This window comes from Aricia agestis, chromosome 5, assembly GCF_905147365.1.
Source record: "Aricia agestis chromosome 5, ilAriAges1.1, whole genome shotgun sequence".
Lineage (NCBI taxonomy): Eukaryota > Metazoa > Arthropoda > Insecta > Lepidoptera > Lycaenidae > Aricia > Aricia agestis.
This window is the reverse complement of record NC_056410.1, coordinates 11,587,212-11,605,626: the sequence shown is the minus strand read 5'-3', so window position 1 is coordinate 11,605,626 and position 18,415 is coordinate 11,587,212. Positions and strand designations below refer to the sequence as shown.

At 38.0% G+C, this 18,415-nt stretch overlaps 1 protein-coding gene across 2 annotated transcripts in view; it reads left to right on the top strand.

Annotated features, from left to right (window-relative positions):
• The first annotated feature begins 7,014 nt into the window (after positions 1–7,014).
• The window catches only part of LOC121727256 (ras-related protein Rab-27A), a 31,975-nt gene continuing 20,574 nt past the window's right edge, over positions 7,015–18,415 (top strand). Inside the window, exons 1-5 of one of the 2 annotated variants that reach the window (XM_042114981.1) lie at positions 7,015–7,364; positions 7,641–7,708; positions 7,967–8,081; positions 8,771–8,967; positions 10,086–10,443. In XM_042114981.1, coding sequence (XP_041970915.1) covers positions 7,194–7,364; positions 7,641–7,708; positions 7,967–8,081; positions 8,771–8,967; positions 10,086–10,191 — 657 coding nt within the window. In that variant the 5' untranslated portion in view covers positions 7,015–7,193 and the 3' untranslated portion in view covers positions 10,192–10,443. Of the gene's footprint in view, positions 7,365–7,640; positions 7,709–7,966; positions 8,082–8,770; positions 8,968–10,085; positions 10,444–18,415 lie in introns of those variants that run through there. The other variant, XM_042114982.1, reaches the window with a different exon arrangement.

Below are 18,415 nucleotides of genomic sequence, written 5' to 3'. Positions count from 1 at the left end.
CCCTACATGTAGGAAATGGATCGTTGACCCACGATTCTAGGTAAGCTCTTTGCGGTAAACTCGATGACGGGGGACAGAAACCGCTGACCATACCGCGATGCACGAGTATCATGTCGGATATTCGGTTTCATCAGCGCTCAGTGCAAATAGCCCTCCGTTCCCTTGATACCCAAAAGTCGAGTGGGCCTGACGGAATCCCCTCTATTGTGTTGACAAAGTGTACTTTAGAGTTGGCTCCGGTCTTAAGGCGTCTTTTTCGGTTCTCCTATTCTTCTGTAATTATCTTAGTTTTTTAGAGGACCGGTTGGTCACTAGAGGTCGGAGGAGTAAAGAGTAAAACTCGATTTACTGTGGTGAACTGAAGTGTTTTATTTACAAAAATGCGCTGCTTATATACAAAAAAATGAGTTAATTATTATTATTACAAAATGTACAAAGGTTAAAAGATTGATTGTGATTGGCTATTACAATTAGAAAGAGATGTACAGAAAGGGATAAAACATTTACAAAAATTAGAAAGGGAAAAAAATTGAATAAGAAATATTTACAAGTTAATTATGATTGCCGCGCGAGAAACTGGCCGCGCCGCGGCTCGCGGCGCTGGCATCGCCCGAGTATAAATATGGGCTACCGCGGGCCGCGAATTCAGTCCGCGCGCGCGTTCCATACCGACGACGTCTCGCTGCCGGTCGCCGCCGTGCCGGTAATAATAAATTGTAGTGCCGCCATTTTGTGAAGATGGAAGCTCTGCAAACGCCATGAAGACCGTAGCCACGCTGCGAAGATCCCTCGCTCGACGTAGCCGCGATGTGAAGACGCGTAGTGTTGTTGCGAAGAATTCTTATTAGAAAAATGCCTTTTTCAAGGCCGGTTCATGTCCGGTATTATTACACGGACAGCTGTTTCTCTCGTCATTGCGAACGTACGTTCTTTGCAGAACGATTTTCTTCTGTGTTTCAACTTCTATAACGAACGTATACAAAGACGGCGTGCGTTCTTTTCAGAGCGCGTTTTCTTTGTTTCATCGGCGAACGAACGTAGGTACTGCTACAGTGCTCCCCCTCAAGCGAAGCGTACCGGCAGTCTGACGGCACGGCCCGTTCTTGTTGTCTTCTGTGCTGGACTTGCTGGTGACTTCTGCTTGATCGGTGTTGCACTTGGTAATGGTTGTGAGGTAACAGGTAAAGGTAATGAGGTATTTTGAGGTAAATTATTGGTATGTGAAGGTAAGGTAGCAGGTAAATTGGTATTAGGTAAGTTGAGAATTACCGGTGACTGTTGTACATTGCTCGTTGACTCGCCGAGGTAATCTTCACTCAGTATGTAGGCGGGCTTCAAACGATCGATGGATACTGTTGCTGTGCGATCGGGTAGTTGTATTACGAAGTATTTTTCTTCTCGTCGGAGAACTTTGTACGGCCCGTCGTACGGTGTTTGAAGTGGTTTCCTTACGGCGTCGTTACGTAAAAATACGTATTCGCACGTAAGTAGATCACGATGTATGAAGATGTTGCGTTGATTACCGTGGCGCTGTACATTGTTTTTCGGCTTGAGAGAGTTGATATTTTTTCGTAGTTGCTCAATGTAGGTATGATCTAAGCTCGATGATGATGTTGTTTCGAAGAAGTCGGCCGGTAAACGTAGGTTACGGCCGTAGGTTAATTCGGCGGCGCTGACTCCGGTGTCCTCTCGTATGGCGGCGCGTAGTCCGAGTAAAACTGTAGGTAGTTCGTCGATCCACGATGTATTTCTGTTGATGAGTCTTGTTTTCAGTGAATTCTTGAGAGTTCGATGCCAGCGTTCGATCATGCCGTTAGATTGCGGGTGATACGGCGTTGTACGGGTTTTTTCTATTCCCATACATCGAGTTAGGTTGACGAACAGCTGACTCTCGAACTGGCGTCCTTGATCGGTTGTTATTGTAGTCGGACACCCGAATCTCGCTATCCATTGCTCGTAAAATACTCTTGCGACGGTTTCGGCGGTGATGTCGGTGAGTGGTACAGCTTCAGGCCATTTTGTCGAGCGATCGATCATAGTGAGTAGGTATCTATGACCACTCGCTGTTGTAGGCAGCGGACCGATGATGTCGGTGTGTGTATGTTGAAAGCGGTCGACTTGTGGGAATGTCGACACGGCGCTCGATGTATGTCGTTGTATTTTGCTTCGCTGACATTGTATGCAGGTTTTCGTCCACTCGCTAATGTCGGAGTTCATTGACGGCCAGAAGAATTTTTGCGCGATGAGTTTTCTTGATGCTTTTGTTCCAGGATGACTTATGTTATGAATGGAATCAAACACGGCGCGTCGAAAGTCTTGCGGAATGTACGGCCGAACGTATTTTGTTGAAGTTTCGCATACAATCTTGATATCGGAGTTAGGTAGCGTAGTTGTTTTGAAACTTAAGTTTTCTTGGCTGTAGAGTGTAGGTAGCGTGCTATCTCGCTCTTGCGCGCGAGATAACTCTTCATAATTTACAGCTGACGGCGTGTTTATTGTTTCGATGCGACTGAATGTATCGGCGACTATGTTGTCTTTTCCACTGATATGACGAATGTCGTGCGTGAATTCGGAGATAAAAAGTAGTTGTCGAGTTCTTCTCGGAGTTTCCGATGTCGATGTTTTCTTCTGCAGGGCGAATGTCAATGGCTTGTGGTCGGTGAATATAATGAGTTCTCGGCCTTCGAATATTTTTCTGAAGTATTTTACTGACATGTAGATAGCTTGAAGTTCGCGATCGTAAGTGCTGTACTTCGTTTGCGCTGTTGTAAATTTCTTCGAGAAGTAGCCGAGTGGTTGCCACTTGTTATTGTTGAATTGTTGTATTACAGCTCCCGCTGCGGTGTCCGAGGCGTCGGAGAAAATAGCGATCGGTGCTTTGTGATTCGGGTGGGCGAGCAAAACAGCGTTTTTGATGCTATTTTTGCATGCCGTGAATGCTTCTTTTGATGTCTCGTTCCACTCGATCGGTGTTTTGTCTCGCTTTTTCGCATTATGTAAGTATGCGTGTAGCGGGGCTTGAATAGTGGCGGCGTTCGGGATGCTGTCTCGGTAGAAATTTAGCATACCGAGGAAACGACGTAATTCTTCTATATTCTTCGGTAATGGGAATTCTTCTATCGCTTGTAATTTATCTTGTGGCGGCTTGATTCCGTCGCTGTTTACGGTGAAACCGAGGAATTTTACTTCTTGTTTTCCGAGTACACATTTGGCTGGGTTGATCGTGATTCCGTTTTCTTCTAGACGTTGAAGAACACACCGCAGATGTTGGCGATGTTCTTCTTCGCTGCTGGATGCGATCAACAAGTCGTCGATGAACGAGAAGACGAAGTCGTAGCCTTGCAGTATTTCGTGTATAAAACGTTGAAATGTCTGGCCTGCGTTCCTAAGGCCGGGACACATTCTCGGAAATTCGAATAAACCGAATGGTGTGATGATTGCTGTCTTTTCTATATCCTCTTCATGGACTGGTAATTGCTGGTAGGCTCGGTTTAAGTCGATCGTCGAGAAAATAGTTTTTCCGGCGAGTTGGAAGGTGAAGTCTCGTAGTCGTGGGATAGGGTAGCGGTCGGGCTTCGTTACTGCGTTTAGTCGTCGGTAGTCGCCGCATACCCTTATGTCGCCGTTTTTCTTTGGTACGACGTGAAGCGGAGAAGACCAGGTGCTTTTGCTGGGACGACAGAGACCTTGTTGCATCATATTTTCGAATTCTTTCTTGACTTGATTGTAGCGATGTGGCTGTAGCGGTCGGGCGCGACAATGTAGCGGTGGCCCAGACGTCTCGATGAAGTGTTCGACGCTGTGTTTCGGTGTAATATTCATCGCTGTCAATCTCGTGATGCCGGGGAAGTCTTCTAGTATGTCGTGGTACGCCTGCGTGCTGTCGACACTACGGACAGTAGGTACGTCCGTGTAGCGTCCGGGAGCGTTGATGTGTAGACTGGTTCTCCCGTCGATGAGTCTTCTATTTTTCAAGTCGACTATGAGTTCGTGGTGTTGCAGGAAGTCGGCACCGAGGATTGGCTTCGAGACTGCGGCGACGATGAATTTCCATTTGTATGGTCGGCGAAGTCCGATGTTAAGTTCTAATGTTTTCTCGCCGTATGTCGGTATGACGGTGTTGTTGGCGGCGTAGAGTTGAAAAGGTAGCGGCTGGAGATGGAGGCCTTTCTTTTTCGGTATGACGGATATGTTTGCACCCGTGTCTACCAAAAAAGTGAGATTCGTAGTCTTGTCCGTGACGAATAGGCGGTATTGTTTGTTGTGAACGCCGGATTCCGCCGCTGCCAACGTTCTGTCTAGTTTTCCGTCGTGTTGAACGTACACGGTTGTGTACATTTTCTTGCTTCCTTGCCGAATCTGTTGTGGTAGTAACAGAATGGCGATGGTGATGAAGACCGAGGACGCGATGTCGATCGTTGTCGGAATCTTGATGTCGATCTGTATCTTGAGTGTTGATAGTGTCCTCTTCTATAATTATTATTATTGGTGTATTGTTGTTTTTTCAGTTCGGCGACCTCTAGGGAGAGTTTGCGGATTTCTTCGATTAGGAGGCACTCGACGTTCGATGATGTTGATGAGGAGCTATTTACACGATGAGTTGATGAGATGCTATTTACATTATTTACAGTTGACTGCTCCATTATTTTGTCGGCCAGCGCAGCTTGCTCGTCGAGTGTGGTCTTCGACTGGAAAGTTTCGCTGACGGCCAGGACGGAGCGAATATTTGTCGGGAGGAGATTGGCCCACATGAGTTGAAGAGTGGAATCGGGGACCTTGTTGCGAGCCAGGTTTCGCATTCGTCGTAGTAGTTGTGACGGTTTTTGGTCTCCCAATTCCATGTCCGACAGTAGCGTTTGGAATTGCCGACTGTCGGATTCTTCGTATGCGGAGATGAGCCGGTCCTTGAGAGCTTGGTATTCGTTCGTCTCTGGCGGGTTGTACAGCAGGTCGGCGATTTGTTCGATGTCTTCTTTTTCCAGACGAGCGATGACCATCTGGGAGAGCTGGCTTTGGTTCTTCTGAAGACTGCTGGTGGCTGCTTCGAAGGTGACGAACCAGAGCCTGGGTTTGTCTCTCCAGAACGGTGGAATTCTCATGGAGAGTGCGATGCCGGCGATTTCCTGTGATGACGGTGCCGTCGCCGGGTTGCTGGTGAGTGCCGAGGTTTCGGGCAGGGATTCGCCTCTGGATTCCATTGTGTGGATTTGGTGCGGGAAAATCTTGAGCAGAGTTTCGTCGGGCAGCGGTTCGCCGGGCAGAGGTTTGTGAGCAGCGTTGTTGAGCAGAACTTCTTCAGCAGAGATTCTTCGGGCAGAGCAGCAGAGTTTCTACCAGCAGAGTTTCTTCTAGCAGAGGTTGCTTGTTGTCCTTCGGGGTCACCAGTTTAGAGGACCGGTTGGTCACTAGAGGTCGGAGGAGTAAAGAGTAAAACTCGATTTACTGTGGTGAACTGAAGTGTTTTATTTACAAAAATGCGCTGCTTATATACAAAAAAATGAGTTAATTATTATTATTACAAAATGTACAAAGGTTAAAAGATTGATTGTGATTGGCTATTACAATTAGAAAGAGATGTACAGAAAGGGATAAAACATTTACAAAAATTAGAAAGGGAAAAAAATTGAATAAGAAATATTTACAAGTTAATTATGATTGCCGCGCGAGAAACTGGCCGCGCCGCGGCTCGCGGCGCTGGCATCGCCCGAGTATAAATATGGGCTACCGCGGGCCGCGAATTCAGTCCGCGCGCGCGTTCCATACCGACGACGTCTCGCTGCCGGTCGCCGCCGTGCCGGTAATAATAAATTGTAGTGCCGCCATTTTGTGAAGATGGAAGCTCTGCAAACGCCATGAAGACCGTAGCCACGCTGCGAAGATCCCTCGCTCGACGTAGCCGCGATGTGAAGACGCGTAGTGTTGTTGCGAAGAATTCTTATTAGAAAAATGCCTTTTTCAAGGCCGGTTCATGTCCGGTATTATTACACGGACAGCTGTTTCTCTCGTCATTGCGAACGTACGTTCTTTGCAGAACGATTTTCTTCTGTGTTTCAACTTCTATAACGAACGTATACAAAGACGGCGTGCGTTCTTTTCAGAGCGCGTTTTCTTTGTTTCATCGGCGAACGAACGTAGGTACTGCTACAGTTTCTTGGAAGACAGCCTTGGTGCACCCGATCCCCAAAAAAGGTAACCGCACAAATCCTTTCAACTACAGACCAATTGATATAACCTCCGTCTTCTTGAATATATTGGAACCCATAGTGTATTTCAATTATTAAGTTTCCTAAAAGAAATAAAATAAATTTTGAAACACCGCCTAAGTAAAGAAAAAATTGTTAGTAAACACCGCATAAGTAAGTGAAGATAATCTATTATCATTTATTTCTATATTATAAATACGCGTCAATCAATAAACATTACTTTATTCTATAGCTTACCTCTTAGTCTTCTATTAAAACTTCTTGCATAGACCTTTCAGCGATAAAATTCACATAAAAATTGAATAATCGCGAAGCGCGAAGAAATTTTGCGCGAACTGTATGACAGACTAACGACTTGTGCGGTGTTGCGAGGCTAACCGACTTGAGCGCTGTCACTATTTTTTGAATTACGGGTTCTTATTGGCTGAAATCTATATTATGTGACCAATGGTTCGACGCGCAATGATCAGTTCTATCCAATGGCATTAAAATGTAAAAACCGCCAATTTTCGACTTGAGCGGTGTTAGCTAAAATTTAAAAAGGCCCATTCACGGCAGAACTGCACGGCAGTCCTGCTGCTCAAATATATACTAGTAATCTGTGCTGCTGCTCCTGCAGTGAATGAGCCTCACCAATGAGTTTCTAAAACATAGAATATCATTGAGCCTCACTGATTGGTTCACACTCGGCGTTGCCGGCCGGAAACATGAATGGGCCTTATATCCTTAATCTATGATGGGCCTTTATGGGACGATATGTCACCTTGTCAAGTGTCAACCAAATTCAATCAATTTGTATTTTGTTCAGCAGTTGCAATGTTTATTATTTATCGAAAATACCTACCTACACAAAACACTTAAAATGTGTTCTAATGTGTCCGTATTTCTTTTATAGATCTATTCTGTTAGAAGTGAAAGTAGGATTACTTACGAAAAGTCAAAAGTGATGGCGATCTAAAGTTGGTAGTCCATACCTATATCCTTAATTTAATGAAACGTATGATTATTATTTCAAGTATGGACTACGATTATCTTATCAAACTGCTTTGTGTCGGTGACTCTGGTGTTGGGAAGACCAGTTTTTTGTACAAATATACGGATGGAGTATTTCATACACAGTTCATTTCAACTGTTGGAATTGACTTTAGAGAGAAAACTGTGGTTTGTATAATTTTATAATAAATTTATTTAATATATATGCTTTAATAATTATCTTTTATACGTTTCTGAATATAATTTTATTTCTGGTTTTAATGACACTGATTGTTGCCATATGGACTTTTGAAAAATGTAAAGTTTTATGTGTTTACTCTCTAATTCCACTTTGTGTCATATCAATTAATAACACATATTAGTATAAACATCTCTGTGGCCTAACAGTTAGTTAAGTTAACTTATTTTCAACATTTATATTTAATGCACTCATTTTGGCCTTAGATTTATCAACAAAATGAAAGACAGCATAGAATCCATTTGCAATTGTGGGATACCGCAGGACAGGAAAGGTAAATTATTTTATAATTAATAATTTTCCTATTATTATTTTAAATTTTTTTGGTGGCATTACAAATATAAAATTTTGTTTTGTTATTAAGATTTTTTTATCAGAATACAATTTTATTTAATGATTTACTTAGACCTATTTTTTCAATTACAAAATAATGATTTGCCTTATGCTATTTTGGATTAGTGAAAAAATTGTCATAGAAAATTCAACAAAATTAAAAAGTTTTATACAATCATATTTTTACTATCAATTTTAGGTTTCGAAGTTTGACCACAGCATTTTATAGAGATGCGATGGGCTTTTTACTGTTGTTTGATCTGACAAATGAAGCATCCTTTTTAGAGGTCAGAAATTGGATTGAACAATTAAAGGTAACTCCTTATTTAAGATATTATCATAATATTATTAAAATCTGCTGAATGGATTATGATATTACAGTAGTTGTTGATATTATAATAACTAGCTATTTGACCGCGGCGAGCTTTGCTCGGTATTCAATAAAATACAATTAATAATATTATTTCAATTATCCTTGGTGCGAAAAACAATACAAAGATAGCAAAAAAAGGATATGGGTGCAGAGCCCATAGACGGCCCAAAATTAAATAAAGAAAAAAATTACATTTCTAAAAATGATTCCCAGTTAGATCGATTTATCGCCCCTGAAACCCCCTATATACTAAATTTCATGAAAATCGTTGGAGCCGATTCCAAGATTCCAATTATATATACACAAGAATTGCTCGTTTAAAGATATAAGATTATAGTGGTAATACACAAAGGCTACTTTTTATGACAAAAAGCAATGTTGCTCTAGGATGCTCTAAAGTTGTGGCCGGAGCTAAATTCAGCCACATTTTTAGTGAAACTATTCCTAGTTTTAGCCCCTAAGGGCTAAAGCTTGTCAGGAATGCTTTCTTCCTGAGATTATAGACGTAAACCTAGTAATACTCTCACCTACAATAATTATTGTCAAAAAGTAAAGTAAAGCATGCGCTTCTCAGCTAAAATAAGAAATTAGAGTATAAAATTTGTACCATAGTTTTTTTTTTAATTTCAGACGCACAGCTTAACTGATGATCCAGACATAGTGTTGTGTGGGCACAAGTGTGACCTTCAGGAGAAGAGACTAGTCAACCAGAACCGAGCTCGAGAATTCGCTAAGAACTACAACCTTCCTTATATGGAAACTAGTGCCAAAACAGGACAGAACATTGACCGAGCTATAGAAATATTGCTGGATAAAGTTATGTACAGGTATGTTAAATAATTTCTATAAGATGCTAGATTGTATGTTGTTTTTTCCCTGTAGCTTTAGAACATGTATAGATGGTAGATGGATGGTATTTGCTGCAAAATTAACAGGCCCTATATTATTATAATATGCTATGCTACAATATTAACCAGTCGATTGTGGAAAAACGAGACACAATAGAATTTCTTTTGTGTCTCGGTCACCGGTGACCATACGGGGCTTGATGAATTAAATGAAAAGCAATACGAGTTTTACCTGCTTATGCTTCAGTAAATTACTTTTACACCTATGATAATATGTACTTATTCTAATTTATAGTAGAAAGTGCGTAGTTGAGGAGTTAGTATCTTTTTGCGCGATGTAGTTGTAGGATACCGTTTAAAGTTTTGTATTGAGTTCAGTACCTAATATTATGATAACTTTGAATTTATAAATTTGTAAAAACTTTTCAATGGCTTCAAGTTGATTTTAATAATTAGTTTTATTTGTGTTTATTTCATAGCTGTAAGTTTTTCTTAAGAAATAAAAAAAGTGGTACATAGCACAGTAAACAATAAATATTTTGGATGTTGGCTGTGCTTGCAGATACTGTAAGAGCACTCAGTAAAATAACATTGTAGTGTCAGGCATGATTATTAATTACTATCGTTGATCTCATATAATTTTATGTCAATACTAAAAATCAAGATTTATTGCTTGCAAAATCTCTCGTGAACGAAGATGTATGCAGCATTCTTGCTGCATGCATCTTCGTTCACGAGACATTGTCAAACGTCACTTGCCCGTAGCTAAGTTAATTCAGTGTGACTTAGTTGTGAAGAGGTAACAAACATTATTTCACACGAATATAATATTAATAAGTATGTATTTACTTGATATTTTGCTCTGAGTTTAAAGAAAAAAAACGAGTAACTCGAAAATGCGACTTTTCCCAAAAATAATTCTGGCTAACTAGCATGTTTGCATGAGTTATTTGCTTTTTATACTATGAAAATTGTTTAATAGGAAATTTATGGTGCTATTGCTAAAAAGCATACTATATAGAAATGTACAAGATTATCATGTTTAAAGTATAGAAGAACAGAAGTATGATTTCAAGCTGAAAACTTTCTCTTCACAGGATGGAGACTTCTGTTGAATATGCAATGCTGTGTGCGTCAGGCAAACGGCGCCAGTCTCTTCAGAAACTTCAAGCGAGACAGGAACGGAAATTCTGCTCCTGCTAAAAGTCTGTGATTTTGATACATTTTGTCTTGTATTTACAAAATTTGCCAACTATAAAAATTTTGGTCCTTTTGAATATTAACTTATATTACAATGTTTACTATTATTCAATTTTGAATTTAAAATATTTGGTCGGTATTGTAAAATTCGATAAGTCTTTATATTAAGAAAATTGAGACACTGAATATAAGAGACTGATAACAATTTTGTTCGTATTCAACATTTTGTTAGTAAGGGTATTTCAGAATTCAGACTATGCCATTTCCAATTATTATTATTCCAATAAAATTAAAATATATAGCATCATACTTTAACTTGCTTTAAAATTTAAACTAAAGAGATAAATTACATAAAATAGTAGACGTATGTACAATAATACAACAGAGAGACTAGACACCTTGTATTATAATTTTTGTCGAAAAAAATATAAATGTTCTACTATTCAGCGCCCTCTGGTTTTGTGTTTTTGAACTTTGCATTTAACTAAAATAAAAAGGAGGGGCATTTCGTACCCACTAATGTAGCACTTTGAGACATATACCAAATGAAAGGGCTTGAAAAGTTAAACATTTTATTGTATGACGAAAAATTTTTAAACCATGTGAGAAAAATGTTATAGAGGTTAAAATGTAGGAAAAAAATAGCAAAAAACAACCTGTATTGTTGCATTCGTTCGTTAACTTTTTTCTCCCACGGTTTAGAGATTTTACGCCCTACAGTAAAATGTCCAGCTTTTCAAGCCCTTTCATCTGATATAATATGTGTATATCGACGGGTGCAAAGTAAAAAGAGTCATCTACAAAACAGCTACTTTTCAGGAGAGCGCATAATAGGAAAAAATGCTCCCATTTTGTCAATTTCCAATCAAATTTATTGAAATTTTCATCGTTGTTTCATTATTTATAAATTAATCTACATGTATATTTAATTTCTTCTATTTCTGTTTAATTTACGAGATATTGTAGTTGTCTGCATCTACATTGCGCTTGAAAATATGACAACTGAGTTAACTACCACTTGGTCGTTTCTACGTGGGAATTAAAAATTATATTTATTAAAGTATTTTTACCGATTACTAGTGCGATTATCAGTACCTACGTAAAGTGTAACACTTTATATTATTAAAATATGTAGTTAATGCCCGTTTTACACGTTAAAAACATTAAGTTCAGAACATAATTGCGTAGATATATTTTTCTACGTTGTCGATTCGGTGCAAGGTGCACGATTTAGAAGGAAGTTAAAATATGAAATACTAGCTTTTGCTCGCGGCTTCGCTCGCGTGGAATTTGAAAATCGCGTAAAATGCAAATATTCCTGTAAGCTCCCTTAGAAACATGATGTTATTCCAAGACCAAAAGTAGCCTAGTAACATAGGCGGTTTCATCTTTTCAAATAAGTTTATGCCAAAAAACAATACGATTAGTTTCTTAGTTAGAGCGTGAAGGAAGGACAAACAAACAAATAAATAAATAAATAAACAAACATACTTTCCCATTTTAATATTAGTTTGGATAAATTTATTTATTTTTTTAATTTTTAATTACTTTAAAACTAATTTAAAAAGTATTCAGTATCATTATCAGTACAGGAACTATATTGTAAATTATTATAATTTAGGCAGAGGCTTATTACGAGTAAGTCTTTGTACTTGGCACTTGTGAATTGTGATCATGATGTGTTCATTATAACATCATAAGCATCGCCGGACGTTTTACACCATCGGAGGGATGTATACGATTCTTCAGAACACAAAATGAAATTTTATTTCAACGATTTCTCAATTGCTTTTCATGATCACAGAGATCCTAAAACCGGTCAAAGATAAATTAAAAGGAAAACTTCGCGAGATATTTTTGCGCTACAGTTAAACTTGTAAATGCCGGAATATGATGTTTTGCATATTTTGTTTACCTAAATTTTGTCGTAATTTACGTCACGTGTCAATACACGTGTCTTTATTTCTCAATCGCCTTTTCTTTAGATCAATACTGAACTGACGTCTTTTTCTACCGTTTAACGAGGAAGGCGTAGAACATTCACTTGATGCCTCCACTGCCGAAGAAGTATCAATGGTGTTGTCTTTAGAAGATTCACAGTTTGAGAGGGATAATATACTCGATGGCTCGATATATGAGTTAATAAACTCAAGCAGGTCATAGATTATATGAGATCAAACTATCTGTTTAATAAAAAAGACAATATTTTGATCTAATACTGATAATGGGCGCGGCGGACCTGAAGTGATGAATTGTATTCTGAGGGCGTTGGCGTATTTAATAATTTGCTTAGATCGCCATCCAAATTTTCAAAATCATTTTATATTTTAGACTGAGAGTGAACTGGTGTGACTGGCCCAGAATATTCAGATCATGGGGACTTATCTTACGAAGTTAACTTATATTCATTTGTATTCATCGCTGATACATCAAGGTTTTCTATAGAAGTTCAATAATTCTTCATCGGGCAACACAGTATTTTGCTCGATAAATCTATCGTTTATGTTCTGGAAACTTTCAACTTCTTTAAAAAGTTGTTTTGGACTTTCTGAACATGAAACAACAGTAAAAAATAACAGAAAGAAATTAGAAGTCAATTAATATAATAACAATAAGAATTAACATAGAAAGGTACTCATAAACATAACAAACAATACTAATTTACAAAAGTAAATTGAGACATCTAAATCACAATCGCAACGTAGAAAAAGCTATATGGCAGATAGCCGCTTATGTCGCATAACATTAACCCCGCGCGTCCCGCGTATAGACGATCAGCGGTAGTTATCCGCATCTACGTCGTGCAATTTCACAAAACAGGAGTAGATGTCTTCTTTTACGTGACAAAAGTACCAGAAATAAGGTGATATTTGAATTTTTGTTTTTGTTATGTTGTAGAACATGATATTTTAAGCTAGTTTCTACAAAAAAACGAAAAACTCAAAATTGCAGATGACTTTTTTTACTTTGCACCCGTCGATATGTGTGGATGTGCTACAGCTTGGGTACGGCTTCCATGCAAAAATGCCCCTTGTACTTTAAAATGAATTGTAAATTGTAACTTATTAGTTATTACTTTCAGGTAACCGTATTTTAAAGACCGTAAAATGTACTGTATTATTTAATTCGGCGATTACTACAAATTAGTAATGTAAAGAATGTAAGAGCAACGAACTAGTTTTTGAATACCTCTCGTTCGGTCCGTTGAAGGCTATTTTACCTCTACCAATTGCCATGACCTTTAGAGTTAGTTTACAATTTGCACATATTGTGATGAAGCACAATTGCAATAATGTGATGAAGTGATTCGATGCGTTGCTTTTTTTTTAAATGAGCCATTTAAAATTAAACTTTATTTACTACACATGATGTTACACATTGAAATGAGACTTGCTGTCCACGAAATTTTACTAGCTCTCCAAATTTTTAATGACTCATTTACATTTTTTTTTGTAAATTACGCTGTAAACTGACTCTTACACTGACGGGATCGCTGTTAAGTATAGAAAATCTGGGGTAAAATATCTCTGAAGGAACTATAGGATTGATGGCCTTGATCAGAATTCAGAATAAGGTGCCTACCACACGTGCATGCTTGATCACAGTTTTACTGGCACGTGTTTCTCGCATGAAAAGGCGGAACACTGACTTGTCTACCACACGGCACAGTTATGCATGCGCAAGCCACATTCTTGCCGAGATCGACGGCGTATACACAACTTGCCTTGGAACACTGAACGTCCAACCGCACGCACAGACAAGTTTGTACACGAAGGCTTGCATGCCAGAATTTCAAGCAAGTTTAAAAACCGTCAAGCCAAACTTTGGGGATTGCGCATACAACCGTTTTACCAACTACACACACAATGTTCAGTGTACAAGCCGGCATGCGCAAGCAAAACTGTGGTCAAGCATGCACGTGTAGCAGGCGCCTAAGCGTTTGACCAATGTTTGACGTATACGCCAGAATTATAGTGGCAACTATGACATTCAACTTTGCAGTGTTATGTAGGTACTTAAATAGTTACTAACACAACATAATATTAATAATTAATAACATACAATAATATACATTTATCCTAATATAATTATTACTTAATAATAATTATCATATTAAAATTTATGTATTTCTTGTTACATGACTTCTAATTAAAGTTTATGGTAAAGTTTTAAAATAATAAGTATTTAACTTGTTTACATTTCTGGAGCTTTATTGTCTCTTATTTTGTTATGTTTAAACATTCCCTGGTGTTTGCTAAGTAATGTACTTAATGTTTTAATTATAGTTGGTCGCTTCTAGGTCATATTATAACTATACATTGTAACAGATGCTAAAAGTTTTAAATAAAGATTATTATTATTATTATTATTAGTTATATGTATAGTTAAGTATCAGTCATTGGACAACATTTTTAAGTGTCCAATAACTGGTTATGTACCTATATTCTTATAAGATTTTCCAAAATGTTACCGTCACAGGGTATTTTTGCTAGTCATTTTTTAATTTGCTTTTATTTAACATTAATTTAAATACTTTTAAGTTTAAAGTGTTGTTTAGTTTGTTACCGCAGACACGTTTCGTATATTTTGTTTTTATTATTTTGAAAAGGATTTGTGTAGGAATTAATAAATGATATAAGTATACTAGTTTAGCAACATAAATAACTAAGTTTTTCTCATTTTGTTTCAACGCGACATACCTGATAGTGTAACTCGCACAACCACTTTTGTTTCTGGTATTATTTACCCTACAATTGTACCTAAAATAATGGAAATCTTAAAGACAAAATATATATTATAAAATATGAAGTTATACAGTGTATATCGTCGACAAGCCCGTTATTTCACTTGTGAACTCAATCCCGCAGACTGACCTAACTGTACTCGGTTTGTGTATTACCGTGTGAATATGTCCGGTCAAGTTGGCCTGCGACTAGACCATGTTAACAGAGTCGACAAGTGGTTATTGGCTTCTCGGCGTCTCTTATGCTAAGTACTCATATACGGTTTTGCTCGATAGTTTTACTCCAAATCGAGCAATAACCACCGTGTGGACCGCAAAATTGACAGCTCGAAAGCTCGCTTCGAGCCGGCTCGATGGAATTACCTAAATATGTCAAATATGTCATTTCCTTCGATTCGGAGTAAAACTATCGAGCAAAACCGTATGTGAGTACTTAGCATTATACTTTGGTCCAAGCCACAAGGCTAGTCACAACGTTTCATACAAATGACAATATCTGAAGTTATGTGCCTCGCCTCGTGATTTGAACTGTAGTACATATCAGAAATACTGTTGTTAAAAATATAAATATTTAAAAATCAATAGCTAAAGCTGAATTTTAGACATTACTAACTAGAGATGTTAATTTTTTCCTAGTCACAGTTGGTAGTCGTAATTATATATTTTTTTTGTCGCTATCGGGTCTGGTGTCCTTTTGGACTAAAGTCGGCACTACATATAGGCGAACGCGTTGGCCGACGCGTTGGCCGGCGCGCTGGCCCAATGTGTAGAACAGGCGAAATACCTACCGCCAACGCGCGAACGCCCGTTCTACACATTGGGCCAGCGCGCCGGCCAACGCGTTCGCCTATATGTAGTGCCGACATAAGAGGAATAAGAGCGAAATATAATTTACTGGATATGTTGGCTTCAGTGACTTTATTTTTAAGTATTTTCTAGTCTAGTCGTGTGCCCTATATTGAGTCCAACTACGAATTAATGTTTGAAATATTATATGCGTAGCTTTTTAAGTAAATAATATCTATTGTATTATTATGATCTCGAATTGTTTTGGGTCCATCTTACAATGACTTTTAGATTTAGCTTACAATTCAAGAAGATATGTTTACTTTTTCTAGACTTTTATGTTGATTGCTCCTATTATTCGATAGTTGAAAGGTGTAAGAAGATACATTTGAAATTCTAAGCGACTGATACAACGCACAATCTAATACTGCCTTTTTGAATTTTGATATATTATATTCTGTGCTTTTTGACATTGTATAATACGGTCGAATTGAGAAATCTCCTTTTTGGAAGTCGGTTAAAAACTACCGTTTTCCGCGAGATGAAATTCTGTGCAAACGATGTCTTTTATACTTACTTTTGTTGTAAATACTTATTTGTTCGTCTATAGTTCATTATTCGTAGGTTTAAGGTTAAGAGGTTTATTGTAAGATGGTCCTTGATTCTTATTATTATTAAAAATATTTACATGTTTTTAAATATTACAAATTAAAGCATATTTGTAACTGCCAATTAACTTTTTGTTTCTTCCTTTGCTATCCATAACTCGGTTTAACTATCTTTATTATTGTACACCAAAAACATTCTAGTGTCTAGAAGGATCTAGATTCTAGACATTAGAATGTTTCAGCTAGAAAGCTGAAATAAAACTAAAGCAAACATGTTGCAGATTGAAATCCAAATCGTTTTAAATCACTGACCTCTATAATTTTTAAATTAATATCATGCTCGTTCGAAATTTAAAATTAAATGTGGGTAATTCATTCGTTATTTCGTCCTACCATTCAACATATGTTCACAACATAAATATTGGAGCATATGGTCGTTGTTTTAAAGTTTGCGGTCATTTGTTTAATGGAGGTATCGAACTAGCACACACCCTCCTAAACTATCAGATCGGGGGCCGACCAGGGTTGGCAACTTTGGAAAATGCTCCCCAATTTATTCACGTATTCATATGGGAAAATAAACGTAGGTGGCTACCCTGCGCCGATGCATCTGATCTGTAAGCCCCTATATTCCTCGCATCGCTCGTAATCTAAACTCCATTCCCGTGGATTAAGAGCTGAAATACATATGGCATGGGGTAAGCTCGTTAGCGTCTACACGCGATAATGTTACGTAAGACCCGGTGCGAGAGTTCATATTGGAGTAACCGGTGGCAGGAACTCAACGCGCAGTCGCAGCAGCTCGATGCTGTAAATTCGTTCTCGTACATTTTGTTTTTATATCTGCAAAATACTCGCACCATGTGTGGGGCATTACCGCGTAGTTTTAGTGTAGCGTCGAGCATGATTCGGTTTCGTCAGTTTGGTGCAGTGTTTTGGGCTCCGGGGCCGAAAGCTGCTGGAGGCATATGAAGCTATCTTCACGACGGTGGTTTGTTTATGTATTCTAAGACAATATTGCCGGCTCTGCGCTCATAACTTCGTCTCGCCGGGGAGACGCAGGCGTGTGTCGGTGCAGCGTTTTGCTCAAACTTCATAATTACCTTCTTTGCGGTAATATCGTAATTTGGTGAAGTGCTTGTATTGAAACTGTTCAGGAATGTGGACTCCTTGAATGTGTATGCCGAGTTTTGGTAAGTGCAACGTAAACAAATATTTTTGTTGAGATGTAGAGCTGCTATTTACTTTCCTATAATAGGACCTATACCTATTAGTTTTGTTATTATCAAGTAGTATCTTACAAGTATTTAAATAAGTATTATATTATGTTCCTCCTAATAAAGTACATCTCAAATACCAATATGGTATATACGGTATACCACAATTATTAATAAATAAATAAATGGCAAGTATGTACCTAATGATTACTTATTTTAATCGTAAAGGCTTTAAGGATTAAATTATGTATGTCGCGTGCATTCCCTACTGTTAATAGCTAGGTAGGTCACTAGTGCATGACTATAATACCTGGAATACCTTTTTATTACAAGGGTAAAATTTATTTCCCCGGTGGATTGAGGATATCTTCGGAGGATATGTGGGTCGACTCTCATGGTGACTAAAACCCCATAGTGCTTCACTCCCTGCTTAAGTCAAAATTGCGGAAACTATATAGGTACATATTATTATTAATCTTATATCTTTAAACAAGCAATTCTTGTATATCTTAATATATATTTCTTGTGTGCGTGTGTATGTGACTGAACTCCTCCTAAACGACTGGACCAATTTTGATGAAATTTTTTGTGTGTGTTCGTGGAGATTCGAGAATGGTTTAGATTTACAGTTTGGTCTAATGGAAAATGTTTTTTCAATTAATTTCTTATTTATAAGGAGTTGTTGATTTTGGAATGTTTTACATTAGATCCGGCGGACGGCGCTATCATCGCATTCAAAATTATTCTATTTCAATTTTAGTTTGTCCTGACAGATGGTGCTACGATTAATTTGAAAAAAATTTTGTTATTCAATTCATGTGCTGATTAAAATATTAAATAAATAACACATAGGCTACAATTTTAACCGACTT